The following is a 19,068-nucleotide window of genomic DNA, read 5'->3' on the forward strand; positions in this document are numbered from 1 at the left end:
GGGTTTTGCTTTCTCCTTTCCCTCTCCTCTATCCTGCTGGCTGGAGCCATCTTCATGGACCTAAGCGTTAAAGCTGCATACTGGGGTTGGCAGAGAACCAAGCTGGAAGGAACCTGGGTTCTGGGGATCACGGAGCCACCCTGGCAGCCCTGGGTGATAGAAAGTACTGAAACTTCTTTGCGTAAGCTGCTGTTGTCATGACAGCTGAACCCAATTCAAATTTAGAATTAGCCACACAAGGTCAAGACAGAAGCAGGTACTCTGCACGGCCATGCTCCTGACCAGAGGGAAGGTAGGGATGGGCAGAGAGCATGCTCCTCCAAGAGAGTTAATATTTACTAAAAAGCAAACAAACAAACAGAATGCAAGCATAATAAAACCCTTTCAGAAATCAAGACGATGATTAGAATAAAAAAATCTCGACACACAGTGTTGCATAGCTTGAATGTTTTTATATTGATCAGACTTTTTCAGTAGCGTCGCTGACAGGTCAGAATGAAAAACATCCCGAATTTACAGAAAAAAAAATATTGCTCATTAAGATACTTTTCGAAACTACATAACACCGATCTTTTCATTGCTGCAAACAGAATGTGGGTTACAAAGATGGCGGACAGTCAGCCATCAGACTCCTCAGAGGCAGGCTGAGGTCAGAGGCTTTGCCATCTTTACGATTCTGATCTCAGCGCAGAAGGGCAAGAACCGGACAGTGGCAATCCTTGTCTTGGCATTCAACCCTGCCAAGGTTAGGGACAATCTCTTGGAGACAAGTCATGGAAATGTGACACATTTCTCTCCAGGAGCTATATGGCTTTCATTTAGGGCTAATTTCCATTCTCTGCAATACAGACTCCCAGAATGGTAAACGTTGAAAGAACCAAAGAACTCATTTAGTGCAGCCCAAATTCCTCTTTTTTACACATAAGGAAATTGAGGCCCGAGTCACCCAAGTCACCCAAGTCTAGGTCTAGATGTGAATGAGCCTTCCCTATTGAGGCCACCTCTTTGTTGCCTCTGAAGGATGAAAAGGGCTGTTGATTTCACTCAAACGATAATTTCTTTCTTTCTTTCTTTCTTTCTTTCTTTCTTTCTTTCTTTCTTTCTTTCTTTTTTTTCTTTCTTTCTTTCGCACTCAAATGGTAATTTCTGAGGAACAACAACAACAAAAATATCAGGTAGCAACACAAAAGAAACAGCATCTACACTAATCTAAATAAAAGCATTTTTAGTGTTAACTATCTGGAATTAAAATAAAAAACTTAATCAAAAACATTTTTAAATATAAATTACTGTGGTAGGAATTATGGACCAGCACATGTTGGTGATATAACACCCCCCATCCTGACCTCCCCTAGCCAAATCGAGTTCAATCTCCACCCCCCCCCCCCCCCCCCCCGCCGGAAGTCAAAACACCAAGTGTAGGTGCTATAGAGTGACACGGGAGGGATGTCCCATCCTAAGTCAGCACATGAGTGGATCTGATCAGATCTTCCAGAGAACAAAACGCAAATGTAAAATGTCCTCTCTGTTCACATCCAGCCAAATTTCCTAGGCAAAATATTTCCCATGACTCTGATGCTTCCCACTTAGGACCAAAAAAGGCTTCAGTGTAATTGTTTAAATGTGTAAAGTATTGCAGCAGGAATGCTGAGGTACAGAATTTAATTGGTTGTATCTGTAGTAATTTTTACTCGTATATTTTGCCCCTTTAGATAATTCTCTTGTCCTGTTCTTCCCCAGTATTTCAGAAATTCTGTTCTGAGTAACATCTACTGGGTCTGAACTTCTGGCCTGCACAGTGGCAGAAAAAGGCTAGTTGCAACCTCTGGTAAACTTTTTTGAAATTTATGTACAGTAATGACAGCCTTCCTGCAACTATGTTAAATAATTTGCTTAAAAGAAGTAAAACACAACTCTCCAAACACATTTAGACTCTTCAAGCTTCTTGCACACAGGGGGATGATGCATTTGTATCAAATGGCAATGATTTGCTAAACATCCTGATGGCATTTAAATTTAGCTCAGCTTTCCACCTTCCCCTCTTTTTTGGGACTTAACTGGTAGAATTTTTTCTGAGTCCAGATTGAAAGAAGGCACTGGTATGAGGATATTCCTTTGTGCTTTTGTTCTCAGCCCAAGAAACGTTCTCTTAGAAAAATCCATACAATTCCACTTCTATTTCATGGGTTTTGGGGCTAATCACTGGTAAGTTAACTCTTCCAAGTAATGCATCTGCAGCAGTGTCAGATAGAGTCCAGCCGATGAAAACTCACGCTGATAGCGTTTTATTCAATCCTCGTATTCAACCCATAGCCTCAGCATTATTTCTCCTATTTTACAGGACGCTGTAATTACAGGAAATAGAGGAAAGAGAGGTAGCACTCTTCAGTGAGCAGGCCAAGAGCTAGTTGTTGATGAGTGGGACCGGGAACCAAATCTCCAACTGCATAATTCTAACCTCTCCTGATTCATTCTGCTGGCTTAGCATGAATCTGACAAGGATCGGGCTTAGGTGGTCTCCCGTTTCGCAGTAGCGGGTGATGGCACCGTGTGACGCCTCCCTCCCACCCCTGCCGTTCGGCAGTAAAATATTGGTGGGGGAAAGAGGGAAGTATGCAATTAAATATGCTAAGTCTGGAGATAAAGAACCTTTAGAAACCCGGCTCCCATCATATGGGTCTTTATCCCTCTTGCATCCAGGAAACTACTCAATTGGTCCAGAGTTTGTTAAACATCAAAATGGCTTCACTTCTGTGCACTATGATATGAAAGCATCCTTTTTCTGTAAATCCCATTAAGAAACTGGCTTAGCTTCCTTGTCCTTCAGGGTACATAAAAACTGCTATTTAAAAATACCACATTAAAATTTTTACGTAATTTATTTTCCTTAAATAATAATTTGCTACAATCCTGTCACAAATTTTTTAAAAATTTAACACAGTATGAACAAAGGCAGAATTCTTTAGGACAATCAAAATCAGGGTGTACTTAGAATAAATTAACATCAAATTGTGTTTATATTCAGATAGCCTGATCCTCTCCTTTGAAATGAAATGGAGACCATTGTAACTGAGGGTGAATGCACACATTTGTTCTTCTATACAGAGACTCATTCTTTATATAAACTCAACTGTAATTTGAATCAAGTTAGGAGTCCTGAGAAACACTTACCATGGGCGCGCACACACACACATCCACACACATCCACAGACAACCCTCTAGAAGCTGGGTTTCCCATGGTTCCATGACTAGATCTTTCCTCAGCAGGGCCAACGATTCAGAACATTTAGATGATATCCCATCTCCCCTCAGGAAAATCGTAATGTTTCAAGTGTAACATAGCTTGAAGTAGCAGCAATCCATGTAGTAGATTCAGTAGTCGATAACTCCAGTCTCGGGTTCTGCACGTACAGCAAAAGGCAAGCAGAGGCGAAGAGCACTTCCTCCTAAAACTAACGCACGGACGACAGGATGCAGCGGGAGTCCTCATGCTCAGAGTCTCCACTGAAAACTCACCCGAAGCTGCATGACTAATCCGGTCCAGGCACCGCGTGAGCACCTGAATAGGGTCAGTAATGCAGGGAGGAAGCGGGGCATCTTAGACAGGATTCTCAGAAACATGAATATGGGACGTGGCAGGGAGATGGGACAGAGGAAGGGAGGCCAGAAAAGGTACTGCCCGCTCCTTCAGCCTGAAATCCCACCACCCTGCCATTTAGTACATTCATCAGGGTTTCCTTAGCAGGGGGCAGGTGAATGCTAATGGTTCCAGCTCCGTCTAGAAGGACAGAAAGCTCAGCCCTTAGAGTCCGATAAACATATACACACAAAACATCCAAGCAACTCTAAATAGCCACACCATCTTGTTTCTGGGCGGTCAAGAGCATTGCTGGCGTCCCCTCTCAATTGCCCAAGGATGGTTTACAGGAACACAGTGATGTCTAGGGAGGAAGGCAGTAGGACAGGCCCCAAACTGAGATCCGCATTTGCTTACTTCTCTCTGAGGAATAACGGGCCTAACTGACGCTGCAACCGCATGCGTATCTACACGGTTCCTATGTACACGATACCTCTTCTATAGAACTTTAAAGTGCCTGGGTTCAAATGTGCTCATTCCTTCCCCACAGCCTACAAATTCCTCTTGCTTCTTCCAAAGAGAAGGTCTGTCCTTAAGGAGGATGCCCCTGGGAAAGAGGAATGAACATTTCACAGTTGTCTTAACTGGGATCCAGCATTTGGACTAAGCCTTCTTCATAAACACGAAGAATCGCTTCACATACAAACTTGTACTGGCTCTGGAAGAGAAAAGAAAGGTGTCAGTCCAGCCACAGTTCCATAAACTCTGCCTCCTACCACATCTCTGCGTACTCTTTTACGATGCTCATAAATACTCTCTGACCTCCAGCTCTGGGCCAGGCCAGACCCTGTGCTACGTGCCAGGGAAACACCGTGAAGGCACACCCGTGAAGCCATGATTCCTACGTGAGGGCTGGGGGCTGCTCCCAGAGAGCGGTGGGGAGAGTGTCATGGAAACCACAGCAGAGGGAGGGGCCGGTGGTCTGGAGGAGCCAGGGAAGGGGTGAAGTCACCGCGGGGTGGCCATTCTACAGTACACTCAAGTGTGGAGACTCCGATGGCCCATTCTGAGTGGCACTGTCGGGCTCGAAGCCCCTGCCTGGAACACCTGGGCATGGACGGAGAGGCTGCACTGGTGGCTGGGACCTGGTTGTGCAGGGTAAGGTGAAGGAGTCTGGATTTTGTCCTAAAAAAAAAAAGGAGGGCCACTAAAGCTGCTCTGTGGGATACGGTCCCTTATATTAAGAAACGCCCGAGAAACTCATTTAGTGAAGTGTGCGGGGTGAAAGAAAGCATTGAGACTGTGCTTCTTCACCAGCTAGGCAAATCTACCAAGAAGATGCACTGTCAAAATTTTTAACCGGCAATGAGGTCTTCCATACCACACAGCCGGGCAGAGAACAATATTCTTAATAACCCGTTTTTTTCCCTCTTAATTGTATTTCCTGAGTCTAATATAAAACAAGAGGTCCCGATCGTTAGAGAAATCTCATAAACTCTGTCCCTGAGCCTTTGAGGACACGGAGCTGGCTGCATGGTGGACTTCCCACTCTTTTCTTTGCTTACGCCGCCTCATTCATCTGGGGGGTTTTGCCTTAGAGGCCACTCCTCCAGAAAGCCTTCCTTGACTTTTCAAAGTCAGCTTTGATGGTCTTCCAGCGAGTTCTTACCCTTGGACTTCCCCCATTACTGCTGAGATTTATAACTAATTCAGTCTTCCTACTACATACAAGTCTGGGTCTCTTCGGTGTGTGCAATTATCTGAATGAATGTGGGATGGTCCCCATTTTGCAGATGGGGAAATGGAGGCTTGGAGAGAAGCTTAGTGATTATCTAAGGTCACCCAGTATGTGGAGGGGCCTGAATCATGCTCATTTTTCTACATCACCCGCCCGGCCCCTCTTGTGGTTCTAGGGAAAAACCACAGGATTCCTCTTGAGGACACTTGCAGTGTCACTTACCCAGACGTGGCAGACCTGGGAGATAGCCCAAGGAGGAGAGAGTAGGGCCATGGGAAACGTCCACTGAGCCAAAAGGCTCACCTGTACACGGACAGGTGGAGTAAAACCCTCAGGTGACTCTCTTTGCTTCTGAGGGACAAATGATGGGCCACGAATTGACCATGTAGAATGCAACCTGGGCTGCTCCCTGGCCACGTGGCTGGCTGGAAACACAGCACAGATGCAGTGAAAGGGACGGACAGTGAGAGACAGAGGTCACGTGGGGTGGGCTTTGGAGTCTCTCAGCCCCTGACAAGTTTTGTGACCTTGGGCAAGCACTGCAGTGCCCTTGAGCCTTGGTCTCTTAACCTGCAAAGCCCTTCACACAGGCCTGGCCCAGGGCAAGTGCTCAGAAAGCGCGGGCCATCGTTATGACTTTTATCAATGGATTTCTACTCACTGACGTCTGCACCATCATGGCACGCTGGTCTCGCATTTTCCGGACGATGTCCAGTGGGTAAACGGGCAGGTTTCTCTCAGTTAGGCACATGGCTGTTTCCATGGTGACCAACACGCCAGTACGACCTATGCCAGCACTGGGGGGACAGAAGCAGAGACCTGGGATTTGCTCAGGCAGTATTTCTGCACGGCCCAGCTTAATGCCTAGCCAGTTCCCACGTTTACTCAGACAGAGCTCTCCTCCCCTGACCTTCGGGAATACAAAACACACATTCAGGCTGTGCTCTCCAACAGGCTGAAAAGGCCTCTCCTCATATATTCTGAGGCCAGGGCTTAAACACCAATGAAAAGAAACCCACCTTTAAGGGCTGCACCCTCCTCTTGTTCACATCTATTGTGAAGGTCAGCAACTCAAGGACACAGGGAGAGCGGAGGGGGGGAGTGGGCTTCTTCAGTTCTACAATCAGAGGTTTATGCTTTCATAAAGTTCCCAATCTTTTGAAACAGCGAAGAAGAAATGAGCAGAGCCTTCTCGTAAAAGCATAGAGTCTCGTGGGATTTAGGGTGATCTCTGCCAAGTTTCCTCAGGTCTTTCCCTACGGAATATGTGTATTTAAAAACCAAACCAAAGTAAACCTTGAAGCCACAGTACCTGCAGTGAACTAACACCGGTTCACCATCCACTCTCAGGGACCTCACGTAGTTTACAAATTCCAGAAAGTCCGAGGAGTCATCAGGAACGCCGTGGTCAGGCCACGCGACATACTGGAGATGTGTCACAGTGTGCTCTTCCCCGGTCTGTGGAAGATGCAGGGTGGCCTCGGTGAGCCAAGCCAGCAAGCGGGCAGCTTGAGTCTGGCCCCAGCCTCTGCCTCAGCTCAGCGGTCCTGTCTCCTGACGCCCTTTCGCCCGCTGCGCGCAGCCCTGCGGTGGCCCCTGGAAACTCCTGCTCCCCCCTCCGGGACACAGCTCGGGCCACCCTGTCAGGACTGCTTCCTTCTGTCCACTGAGATTTCTTCCCACTCGCTCCTATGGTACTTGCCATCAGGGCCACACACACTGGCTTTTTCTTTTTTCAAGAGGGTAAAATACATGTAACACGAAGTTTACCATTTTAACCATTAAGTGTATATAGTTCAGTGGCATTAAGTACATTCCCAGGGTTGTGCAACGATAACTGCTATTACCCGGATTTCTTCATCTTCCCAAGCGGAAACTCGGTACCCATAAAGCACTAACTCTTCATTCCCCCCGCCCCCAGCCAATCACCCCACCTCTTTCTGTCTGATTGTGACTAGCCCAGGGACTCTATACAGTCACATAATACTTTCCTCTTGTGACTGGCTTACTTGACCTAGTATAAGGTCTTTCAAGGTTCAGCACTGCTATAACATGCATCAGAATTTCCCTCCTTTTAAAAGCTGAATAGCGCTCCACTCTGTAAATATACCACATCTTGTCTATCCATTTATCCGTCCCGGGGCACTTGGGAGTTCTCACTGCTGTCTAGTGTGAACAGTGGTGCTGTGAACAAGGGCGCTGGTTCCTTCACAAGCGTTTACCCAAATGCTCACCGGGAGTGAACGGAGGGAGAACAGACCTGGAAGCACTGCCCTGTGCAGGCCCCCAGCGGATCTGGTCTAGCACCTGCCTTGAAGCTGCACCCTCCCCCGGACCACTCACTGAAGGGACACCGCTCACCTCGGTGTTGGTGACCAGCATTTCTCGGAACACATAAGCGATGGTGCAGTCCTCTGACTGACATCGGATGTGAAAGTTGCCGTGTTCCATGACGTCGGGAGGATCAGGCCAGTACTGGTGACATTTGGTCTGCAAGAAAACCCCTGGGTGTGAGCTAACCTCCACTGTGGGGGTGGTGCACATGAGCCATTACCTGGATGGACAGGTGGGCGTCTGACCGGAGCCTCTCACTCACACCAGGTACTCTGAGAGCTGCAAAGCCAATGTGCTCTGGGTCTGTTCCCTGTTCCCAGAGGAGCGTCCTCTCCTCTCCTGGAGAATAGGGTGGGGGTCAGCCTGCAAGGGCCGAGCCCACAGCTCTCAAGCCAGCCTGGAGCTGGAGCCCGGAGGAGGAGTAGAGAGCTCACCCTCTTTGTCACCAGGGTCCACTTGCTGGAAGAACAGGAGAGGCCTCAGACACAGTGCCTTGATCTAGGAGCGGCCTCTCCCTCTCATCCTTTCCCATTCCCCATCAAGCCCACTCCAGGCGCTCAGGCCCCTTCTCTGCTCTCCACACCACCCCCCTTCCACCTCACCCTCCTTTCACCATCCCTCACCTACCCACATGAGTAGAAGGAAGGCCTCATGGCACAGAGGTTAAGAGCACACAGGTGGAAGTCAGAACTCCACTGGACTCATTTTATCTTCTGTTAGCCACATGACTTTGAACCTGCTACCCAACCTCTCGGATTTGCAGTCTTTGCCTGACAGACAGGGACAGCACCTGCCTCCCAGACGGTGACAGAGGTTGGAGGGAATGGTGGGCAGTGCCAGGCTCACCATGGGGGCTCAGGTTACCATTGTTGTTATGGGGGCCCCACATCAACATGAAGAAGGGTGATCAGAGATTCCACAAAAATCCCAGGGAAAGAAGTTCCCAAACTGAGATGAACATCCCTTTACACTTGAGCAGTGTCTCCTAAGCCCTCAGATGACTCATGGAGCTGACATGACACACTCCTGGATGGCAGATGAGGAACCCTGGCCCCCGTGGGGTAAGCGACCTGCCCAAGGTCTCAGGGCTGCTGCGGCTTCCCTATAGGCTCAACGAGCCCCCTGCGTCTCCCTTTTAATCCTCCCTTCCAAATCCTGAAGCCGTCTTAGCTCTTGCCTCTGGCTTCAAAGCAAAATTCAGGGCCATGCTATCCATCCCATCATAGTTCCATCAAATTCTGACTCACTCAAATTTTTTTTTTTCTCCAAGCCTAGAGTTGCAACATCTTACATAAAAATTATATTTGTGTACAGCTAAAAGGGGCTATAAACCAACAGATGCACGTAATTTGTCTGGAACAGCTTTTCTATTCTTATTTTCAAACGTCACATGGAGTATTTGAAATTAAAGTATGCTGTTGGGAAGCTGGAGTTAAGAATTTACTTGTAAACCTTAAATGTGGGTATTTTGGCTAGTGGCCATTTCCCAACTTCCATAGACATGAAGGGGCCGCTGTCTCCAGAAGCCGAGGCAGAGTCGATACCCACTGGCCTATACCTGCCTCATCCTCACCAGGTGTTGGGGAACATCATCAAAAAGACGTGACCACACTGGCCGGTGAGCTGGACCTGGGCACTCAGAGGCTCCACATGCCCTCCCCTGTCCTTGGAATGTGGGGTCTGCTTGCCTTTCCTGCTCCCAGGGGCTGCTCCAAGGACACAGCCTCAGGATAGTAACATGGGTTGAAAACACCTATATTGTATACATAACTGAGCCCACTTAGGGTCTCTTTATAAACTTTTTTTTAAGTTTATTTATTTTGAGAGAGAGAGAGACAGAGAGAATGAGTGGGGGAGGGACAGAGAGAGAGGGAGGGAGAATCCCACGCAGGCTCTGTACTGTCAGCACACAGCACGATGTGGGCTTGAACCCACTAACTATGAGATCATGGCCTGAGCCGAAACCAAGAATTGGACGCTTAGTTGACTGAGCCACCCAGGTGCCCCTCTTTATAAACTTTTAAGATTTAGTGGAAAGGTGCAGGGAACCATTTGTTTTGTGGTTATGACAAGCCTCGTAAGTTCCCTTTGCTTATTTTAAATGCCACCTATGGGGCACCTGGGTGGCTCAGTTGGTTGAGCATCCGACTTCGGCTCAGGTCATGATCTCATGGTCTGTGAGTTCGAGCCCCGCATCGGGCTCTGTGCTGTCAGTTCAGAGCCTGGAGCCTGCTTCCGATTCTGTGTCTCCCTCTCTCTCTGCCCCTCCCCTGCTCATGCTCTGTCTCTCTCTCTGTCAAAAATAAATAAACATTAAAAAAATAAAAAAAATAAAATAAAATGCCACCTAATCTCAGTTGGTTAAGCGTCCGACTCTTCGTTTCAGCTCAGGTCATGATCTCATGGTTCATGAGTTTGAGCCTGCTTGGGATTCTCTCTTCCCCTCTCTCTCTGCCCCTCCCCTGCTATGTTCTCTCTCTCAAAATCAATAAACTTAACAACAACAACAACAACAACAACAACAACAACAACAAAAAGCCACCCCAAACTGCCACCTACCAACCTAGAGTAGCCTGCGTCTTCCTTCAGTCTCTCCCGGTCCCCTGCATATGGGGGCCGGCTTCATATTATACCTGGGTAGCCTACCCGGGCAGGCTGCAGACCCACACAGGGTGTCAATTTCTGCTACAGACTCTCAAGCATCCTACTCACAGGACAACGGATGGGAAGGGTCTCTGAAGTGATCAGCCCATATAAGGCAGAGCTATGAACACCTGTTTCCAGAGATTCCCAGCGAATTCACCAGAACTGGACATTCTACTTCTTGATCAAATTTGGATTTTAGGTCTATTTGGATCTCAAAGCACTAAGGATGTAGTAGAAAGAGCAAGGGGTCTGTGGAAACCCTGAGTTTCAATCCTGGTTAATAATGCGCTCCACTAACCAAGTGTGTGATCCTGGGCAAGTTACTAGACTTCCTTCAGTCTCTGTTTCCACATTGATGCTGGCTGTGGGGGGGAGGATACTAACGCCTACTATCTACTGAACAGTGTGTGCCTAGTTCTCAATGGTACTTTTTATGGACATTAGCTTGACCTCAAAAAACCCTATGAGGTAGATACTATTAGTGTCTCTGTTTCGCATATGAGTAAACTGAGGCTCTGGGGGTGAATCAACTGGTATGAGATCATCCATATCAGAAGTGGCACATACACAGGGAGAAGCTGTGGGTGGTGGTGAGGACCAGATAAGGATCCTCAAGATAAAGGGCTTGGGTCAGCTGAGAGTTTGTAACAGGAGAGGGAGGAAACATGTAGCCTGGATTTCAGAAGAACAGGTTTCTAACAATTGATAAACAAGAGGGGTAAGTCCCCAGGGCCAGAGATAGTGAAGGGACTGCTGACTCAGGACAAGGGGCCTGCTGGGCTGGGCTTAGTCGGGAAGAAAGGCTGGGAAACAGAGAAGCCCCCTGGGCCACAGGGAGACCTCAGAGGAGCTCAGATGCAGAGTAGATGAATAAGAGGGGGGTGGGTGGAACGCAATCAGGACAGAGCAGGAGGGGCAGGACCTGTAAGAACAGCCAGAGGAAGTAAGGCCTATCGGAAGGAAGAAAGGGCCCTTCTTTCTGAGCTGGAACAAATAGGACAAGGGAAGAAGGGGCTCCTGTCCAGAGCAGATCATCTGTCGCTAACCATGCCTGTTGCGGCTCACTAATGACCTCAGAGCGGGAAAGGGCAGAGTCAACTTTACAGCAGAAAGAGAAGCCCAATCCAGGTGAGGAGACCACGCCCCATGGCCCTGAAAGACCTTACGACCCAGCAGAATGGCACCTCCACGAATATTTTGAGAGAACCTGGAGCATTCAAGCACCCAGAAGTCACAGAATAGGCAGACAAATATAGCTCAGCTTTCAAATGGGGGGACTGGCAGATTGTGGAGACGGGGAGGCAATAAAGTTGACATTAGTCATCTACAAAAGAGCAGAAATGGCCCAGAACAGGGCCTACAGTGTGGGGTGTGGTGGTGGAATCAGAGGATTAAATAACAGAACTGCATGGCGGTAAAGCAAACTTTGCCAAGGATGGTCTCAACTTGGGTTGAGGATGGCTTCAACATCACTCCCCCAATACTTTCACTCTCTTTTTATGAGAGAGAGAGAAAGAGTGTGTGTGTGCACATATTTGCAAGTGCCGGCTTTGGGTTCTGAGCCTAGAAGGCAAGAGTATTTACTTAGAACTTAATAACACAAGTCTGACATTATTTTTAGATCCCTAAAGAGCCAAGTGCATAGAGGAGAGGGGTAACTTATTCTGTGTCTTCCAGGTGGGAGAAGCAGGTGGGGTGGAGGTTCAAGGCCATGTGGATTTCAGCTAGTTGTAAGGAGTAATTTTTTAAAAATCAGGGCTGAACACTAACAAGATGGACCTTGGAGGTGCTTTTGCAGAAGTGGGGAGCCCTCTGCCCGGGAGACACACACACAAGTCCTTTGCAATCCCTGGGGCTGTCTCTGCAGAATTAGTAGGAATTCTTATTTTGCTGTTTCAGGTTGAGAGTATAGACTGTTCTCAAACATACTATTCATTCCAATCCTGTGTATTCTGATTTTCGGTGTGGATCAATTTGGTATTCTGAACCATGTACCAAGGAGAGAGGCCTGGGAGGAAGCAGCACACAGATCATTCAAAGCAGGTGGCTCAAAGTTAATTTATATCTGATTTTGGAATGGGTTTCTGAATAAATGTTTCATAATGAAGATATCTCGATGTATGCACAAGTTAGAGAATGTATAATACAGGTACCCCTTGCACAGTGACTACTGTTATATAACCAGTGATCTGTTCCTATGGAAAATGCATGCCCTGCTAAAGCACAGTGTGGTGCCCATCACTCTCCTAATCAAGCCCTTCTTTCTTCTTTTTGCATCGGCTTTTGCTGCAATGCAAACAGAGGCTGACAGAAGTTGTAATGCCTCACACTTGTTATGGCCACTGTGAGCCTAGCACCCACACTGCTCTTCGCAGGACCAGCCCTTGTCCTGGGTGGGTGAGGCTGCAGTCAACACACGGGTTCTGGGGCAGGGGAGGTGAGGCAAAGGAGACTGCCTTCTGGCTGATTATAATGGATCTGAGCCAGGAGTGGGAGGGGCTGTGTGAGCTCAGAGAAAGGCCAGGGAATGGACAGGAGTGCTGAGCTCCCCGACACTGGAGGTGACTATCAGTAAGTCTCTAAAGGAGATTTATGGGTCATGTAGGGGCTGGACCAAGTGATATTTAAGACCCTTTCCAGGTCTGAGATTCATGTTGCATAGAGCACGGTGTGACACGCCCACGTTTGAATCAGAAATCAAGCCACTTACCCGCCCTCGCTCTGTGAGAGTCGTCAACATGACAATGAGTGATAACTTCTGATCCCAGACAACTTGCCAAAATTGTGCACAGGTATGTGGCAGGGGCCCCTGAGCGGCGATGTACTTGTTCACAAGGTTAGCAGCAGGAATTTCCATCTGGCAAGAGATTGTTAAGACATTAGAATCTGTCACTGCCACAAGGTGGCCACGGAACTGGATCTTACACTCTTCTAGTTGGTAATGGACATCACACCAGAATATTCTGTCAATGTACAGCCAATAAGAAAAATCAAAGAAAAAGCCATTTTTAAAAATCCTTGAAAGATACTTGACAATAATACTAGCATTAACTACTTAAGATAAAGCTATGTGACACTCAGTAGGCAATAATCAGAAATGTACCTACAAGACGGCAGAAGAGTTTGAATGATCTTTACTGCTATATCGAAATTGGCCATCTGCATTTTCAGCCATTCATACCAGTCTTCATGCCCAAATCTTTCCCCACACAGGGCTTTCTATCAAAATCTACTTACTTTTCTTTGAAGCATAGACCATACAGGCTTATACCACCACTATGTTGCAACTTTGCTTTCTGCAGGGTTCTAATGCCCGTGTCATCGAGTTGATCAATCCTTCCCCCCACCCAGCTTTATTGAAGTGTAACTGACAAATAAAAATTGCATATTATTTAAGGTATACAACATGATGGTTTGATGTATGCTATATTGTGAAATGATCACCACAATCAAGTTAATGATCACATCCATCACCTCACACAGTTATTTGAGTTGATTAATGTTAAACATCAAAATGTTTTCAACTGTCCTCAGTATCCCTCCTCCCATCCTGCTCTGCTTTTACTTCTTCCCTCTGAACAGAGTCATTTCTATGAAAAAACAGTCAGAACCTGCTGAACTTTCAAATGACACTGTGATTCATTCATTCTTAGGTGGGGTACACAGAGGCACTCAATTCATGGTTTGGTTGATGCTTGGGTTAATGGCTTCTTCAACCCTGGTCTCAGTTCCCCAATTTCCCTGTAAAGACACCAGATTACGTGATCCTGCTGACCTCACCAAATCTGATGCTCTGCTTTCAAGGCACCAGGAATGTTGAAGTGAGGGTCAATGAATCCCATAGATGTTTTGGGATAAATGGAATCACTGATAACACCCATCTTTATTAGGGTAGTTTTTGATATTTTGCTATAACTTGAGAACTTGAGAAATCATCTGTTCGTGTAGGTCAAGGGTTGGCAAACTTTGGCCTGAGGGCCAAATCTGACTGCCACTTTGCAAGCTAAGAGTGTTTTAAAAATATTTTTACATGGTTGCATTTTAAATGGTTATATAACTACTTAAGTAATAGCCTCCATTTTCCCTCAGCTTGCAAAGACTGAAATATTATCTGGTCCTCTACAGAAAAAGTGTGCTGACCCCTGGTTTAAATGAAGAAAATGAGGTTCAGAGAGGCCAAGTAAGTTGCCCAAGATTCATTTTCAGGGTCGAATGAATGCTTTTCCCACAACATGTGAAATTTTTTATGTTTTCTTTTTGGGTTACACGCACAAGTGGTTTTTTTCTCCCTTATTTTTAGGTGGGATGTACAGTAATAACATGGTGGGGGGGGGGAGGGAAACACAGAAAGTTACAAGCGCACCACCGGCAAACAAAAAACCCCCCAAAACCAAAAAAAAACCCCACAAAAAACCTCAAACAACAAAAAAACCCCCCACAAAAATGTCAGCAGTTCAAGACAGAAGGCATGTGGACGATGGGAGTCAGAGACACAGAATCTGAGTTTTGGTCTCACCTTCTGTTAGCTTTGTGGGTTTTCAAATTATTTAATCTCTCTGAACCTTAGTTTTGTCCTCTGTAAAAAGACTATTCTGCCTTCCCTCAATGGCTGCTGGGGTGCTGAAATGAGGGGGTGAACAGGAGAGCACTTGGTCAACTGCAAAGCACCACCCATACCATTCATGCTTGTTACAGTGATCAGTGGGCTCTTATTATCCAGATTCTTGACTTACGTTCACATAACTCGCATTAATATAATCTTCATTTCCCTGCAATAATACCCGGGTGGTGTCATCTGTGGGGGAGAAACACATTTACCAATTATCCTGAGCATTATTTTTATCGGACCAAGGAAACAAGAGTTCAGTCCCCAACCCCATCTACAGCTTTGCCTCATTAGCATAAACACTATTCCCCAACTGTTCAGAGTCTGTAATGGCGGCAGTAAAGATGGTGGTGTTTACAGACACACTGAAAATCGTTCCAGAATACCAGACAATCTGTTTTAAAAAGGGAAACATTATCTCAGCGTGTTGGGGGTGGGGGGTGGGGGAGAGAAGGAAGCATTCACACCGGGTACTCACAAGGCAGCACATCTTTATATCGGTTTTTGTCCAAATTTTGAGGCAGCTTTGCAAACGTGATGGCCAGACCGGGCTTCTTTCTGTAGAGTTGCTACATAACAAATACAGAAGTGGGGGGAAAAAAAAAACAAAAAAAAACCAACCTTGCAAAAAACAGCTATGGAGGGAGCATGGAAACATACTTTTAACAATAAAGTCTACCACTCGTGGCACTAAATCTTAACATTTAAAAGTGATTAGGTGCTATGTTTTAAAAGAAAACTCTTCCCAATAAGAATTCTACAATCCCATGAGAAACTGAATAAACTCACTAATTTTTTTTTTTTAACATGAGGATCTTTGGGGGGAAAAAAAAGTCACAGGAAGGGGTCTGAGTCATAGATAATGGATCATGGTAAGTAAAGTCTTGTCTTTTTGACAGTTATTCGACAAATGATAAAAGCAAGTCGAGAAAGAAAAGAATTCTGACTCAAAGTTCAATGGAAACCATTTATATTAGTCTAAAAACATTTCTCTCCAGTTCAATGGAGTGAACCGGGTTCTTAGCTGAAGAACAAGAGCATTTCATTCATCTCAGAAGTATGTTTGCACAGTAAAAACATTTCTTCCAATACGTAGTAAACTTCATTTAAGAGGTATCTTTGCTGTACAATATAATAACTAGCAAAAAATCCAATTAAGCCATCTTTGCACATCTATAAGCCCCTATTACATGTTTGTGCAGGGCCTGATGTGATTCTGACAACAGTTGTGTGAGAGGTACTAAGAGGACCCTTCTTTTGCAAGCAAGGAGGAGAGATTAAATACCTTGGCTCACAATCACCAATGGGAGGCTGAATTCAGATCTGACTCAATGCTAGAGTTTTCTCTTCCTTTGAGAACACTCCACTGAGGTATGACTGTCATGTAAAAAGTGGTACATATTTAATGTACACACTTTGATGAGTCCAGGGATAAGTATACACCGGGGAAACCCCACAAAGACCACAGACACATCCATTCCTTCCCAGTTTCCTCCTGCCCTAGAGTTTTTTCATACAACTGTTTCTCACACTTTGAGCTAGAGAGTGAAATACTAGTCACTGTGGTTTTATGAAAGTTTACAAACAATACAACTTTTTCTCAATGTTGGAAGCAACCTTTTCTTCCCTTAGAATATCTTGGAAATTCAGACTAGTATAAAGAAAAAAAATTATCAGTAATTTCACAAACCCAAGGGAACCCTTTTCACATTTTTTTCTCCAGTTTTCTACGTATACAAATAAACATAAGTACACATATAAACAGAGAAGACACAGATGTACATTTTTAAAAACAAAAAATAAGACTGAATTACAAATTAGCATTTCCTATACTATGTTCTATGGAACCCGAGTGTTTTGAAAGATACTAATAGGTATTCCTTAGAAAGTTTCAAGGTCAGGGGCACGTGGGTGCCTCAGTCACTTAAGCGTCTGACTTCAGCTCAGGTCATGATCTCATAGTTTGCGAGTTCAAGCCCCATGTCAGGCTCTGAGCTCAGAGCCTGGAGCCTGCTTCGGATTCTGTGTCTCCCTCTCTCTCTGTCCTTCCCCTCGTGCTCTCTCTCTCTCTCTCTCCCTCCCAAAAATAAGTAAGCATTAAAAAAAAGTTTCAAGGTCAGAGAAATTTGGAAAATATAAGCCATCGTATGTTCTATGAATCTCCAAGAAGCTCAACCCTGCAGTACTTAAGCTTATTTAATTCTTTTTTTTTTTCAACGTTTATTTATTTATTTTTGGGACAGAGAGAGACAGAGCATGAACGGGGGAGGGGCAGAGAGAGAGGGAGACACAGAATCGGAAACAGGCTCCAGGCTCTGAGCCATCAGCCCAGAGCCTGACGCAGGGCTCGAACTCACGGACCATGAGATCGTGACCTGGCTGAAGTCGGACGCTTAACCGACTGCGCCACCCAGGCACCCTAAGCTTATTTAATTCTGATTAGCTAAGCATTTCTCAAGCTAATTTGGCCATGGAGGACCTCACATCCCATAAGAAGTATTCTGGGAAATACTACCATAATTTTGAAGCCTGAAGCCTGTTTTTTCCTACTTATTATAGAGTGTCTAGGTCCTTGTGCCATTAAATATTCTAAATATTCTTTACATAAAATGATTTTTACTGGATCATAGTTTCTCATAACTTAACTTTTACTCTACTTTTGATTAGGGGGTTTTCAATGTTTTTACTCATAAACTTTTAGAAGAATTAGTATATCAAAACATATTTTTATGGATTTTGATACATATAATCAAGTTGCCCTACAGGTGTGTATGAGAATTGCTAATCCACTAAATTGCGGCCAAATCATCAACTAAAAGGTGTTTGCAATTTAAATAAGAAGGCTGGACAGTAGTTTCCCCCCAATATTTTTGCAACTTGTATTTTTTGTTGCATAAACTGGCCTCTGTGAATCTGTTTTCCTCTTATTGGTTCTTTTTTTTTTTTTTTTTTTAAGTCTATTTATTTATTTTGGGAGAGAGAGGGAGAGTGTAAGTGGGAGAGGGGTGGAGAGAGAAAGACTGAGACATCAGCCCAGACTTTGATACGGGGCTCGAACCTATGAACTGTGAAATCATGACCTGAGCCAAAGTTGGATGTTTAACTGACAGGGCTAACCAGGCACCCCTCTTTTTTTCTTTTTAATTAAATAAACAAACTGCATAGCAATCATTAGGAGAAAATTAGCATCAGGATTTTTGGCAACAACAATTGTGTCATGTCTTATATGTTTACCAAATGTTTAGAATTTGCAATCTCTCCTCCAGCTCAGCTACTGATCTTCACAATTTCAGTTTGTAACAAATAGCCTCTGAATTTTTTTTTTTTTTTTGAGAGAGCCTGAGAGTTCACCCATGTGCTTGAGTGAAGGACGGGCAGAGGAACAGAAGGGGTGAGGGAGAAGGAGAGGAAGAGAAAGAGAGAATATCTTAAGCAGGCTCCACACAGTACTTGATCTCAGGACTGTGGCATCATGACCTGTGCCAAAGTCAAGAGTCAGCCACTCAGCCCACTGAGCCACCCAGGTGCCCTACCAGTGAACAACTTCTTAAAGGTCTGACAGCTTTAATGGACAGAGAGCATTCTAGAAATAAATTCAGGATTTACTGGAAGGTTTGGTTTGATACTGTAAGGAAAATATCTGAGTCAAATTTCCCCAAATGACATTTTGGTTCTGACTAACTGCATAGAGGTAAAATCCAATTAAGTGAATATAATCAGTAAAGCTAAGCCGGAGGTTCAAGGATTTTTTTTTTCCAAATAAAAGCATAAATGTAATCAACTTGAGATGGTCTAACAGAAAAGCACAGATCCAGCAAAAGGCTTTAATTACAATAAGTATATAAATGTATCTCAGCAGTAATGATCTGTTGATAAGATTGTCAAGGTACTAAAATAAAAAATAAAATAGCAGTGTTTAAACATTTTTAAATGTGCACTCCCCGGGCTTTATCTGACAGAAATGCATAAAGATACATATCAAAGAAATTTATCTACAGCAAAGCATTTTTTTTTTTATTAGAAAACTGGAAACAGCCTGAACATTTCCCAACAGGGAGAGGTATTGACTTAAATTATGGTACAGTCATACCACAAAATTATGTGCAATAAAAAGATTAAACTACAGGTTTGGAAAGATATTCATTCATCTATTCTGAAGAATGCAAG

At 45.0% G+C, this 19,068-nt stretch overlaps 1 protein-coding gene and 1 long non-coding RNA gene across 8 annotated transcripts in view; both read right to left on the reverse strand.

Annotated features, from left to right (window-relative positions):
• Nucleotides 1-432: 432 nt before the first annotated feature.
• PTPN3 (protein tyrosine phosphatase non-receptor type 3) overlaps nucleotides 433-19,068 on the reverse strand; it is a 149,863-nt gene continuing 131,227 nt past the window's right edge. For all 7 annotated transcript variants that reach the window (XM_045469848.1, XM_045469847.1, XM_045469849.1 and 4 more), the window contains 7 exons: nucleotides 15,380-15,470; nucleotides 15,029-15,090; nucleotides 13,006-13,152; nucleotides 7,677-7,805; nucleotides 6,628-6,773; nucleotides 5,977-6,112; nucleotides 433-4,295 (listed from right to left, as the gene is read on the reverse strand). In XM_045469848.1, the coding sequence (XP_045325804.1) occupies nucleotides 4,218-4,295; nucleotides 5,977-6,112; nucleotides 6,628-6,773; nucleotides 7,677-7,805; nucleotides 13,006-13,152; nucleotides 15,029-15,090; nucleotides 15,380-15,470 (789 nt within the window). In that variant the 3' untranslated portion in view covers nucleotides 433-4,217. The remainder of the gene's footprint in view (nucleotides 4,296-5,976; nucleotides 6,113-6,627; nucleotides 6,774-7,676; nucleotides 7,806-13,005; nucleotides 13,153-15,028; nucleotides 15,091-15,379; nucleotides 15,471-19,068) is intronic.
• LOC123593647 lies at nucleotides 15,855-17,931 on the reverse strand. The gene is made up of 2 exons (XR_006710422.1): nucleotides 17,320-17,931; nucleotides 15,855-17,086 (listed from the first exon to the last, which is right to left on the reverse strand). It is a non-coding gene; the product is annotated as an uncharacterized LOC123593647 (long non-coding RNA).

Source organism: Leopardus geoffroyi, chromosome D4 (genome assembly GCF_018350155.1).
Source record: "Leopardus geoffroyi isolate Oge1 chromosome D4, O.geoffroyi_Oge1_pat1.0, whole genome shotgun sequence".
NCBI classification, from domain to species: Eukaryota; Metazoa; Chordata; class Mammalia; order Carnivora; family Felidae; genus Leopardus; species Leopardus geoffroyi.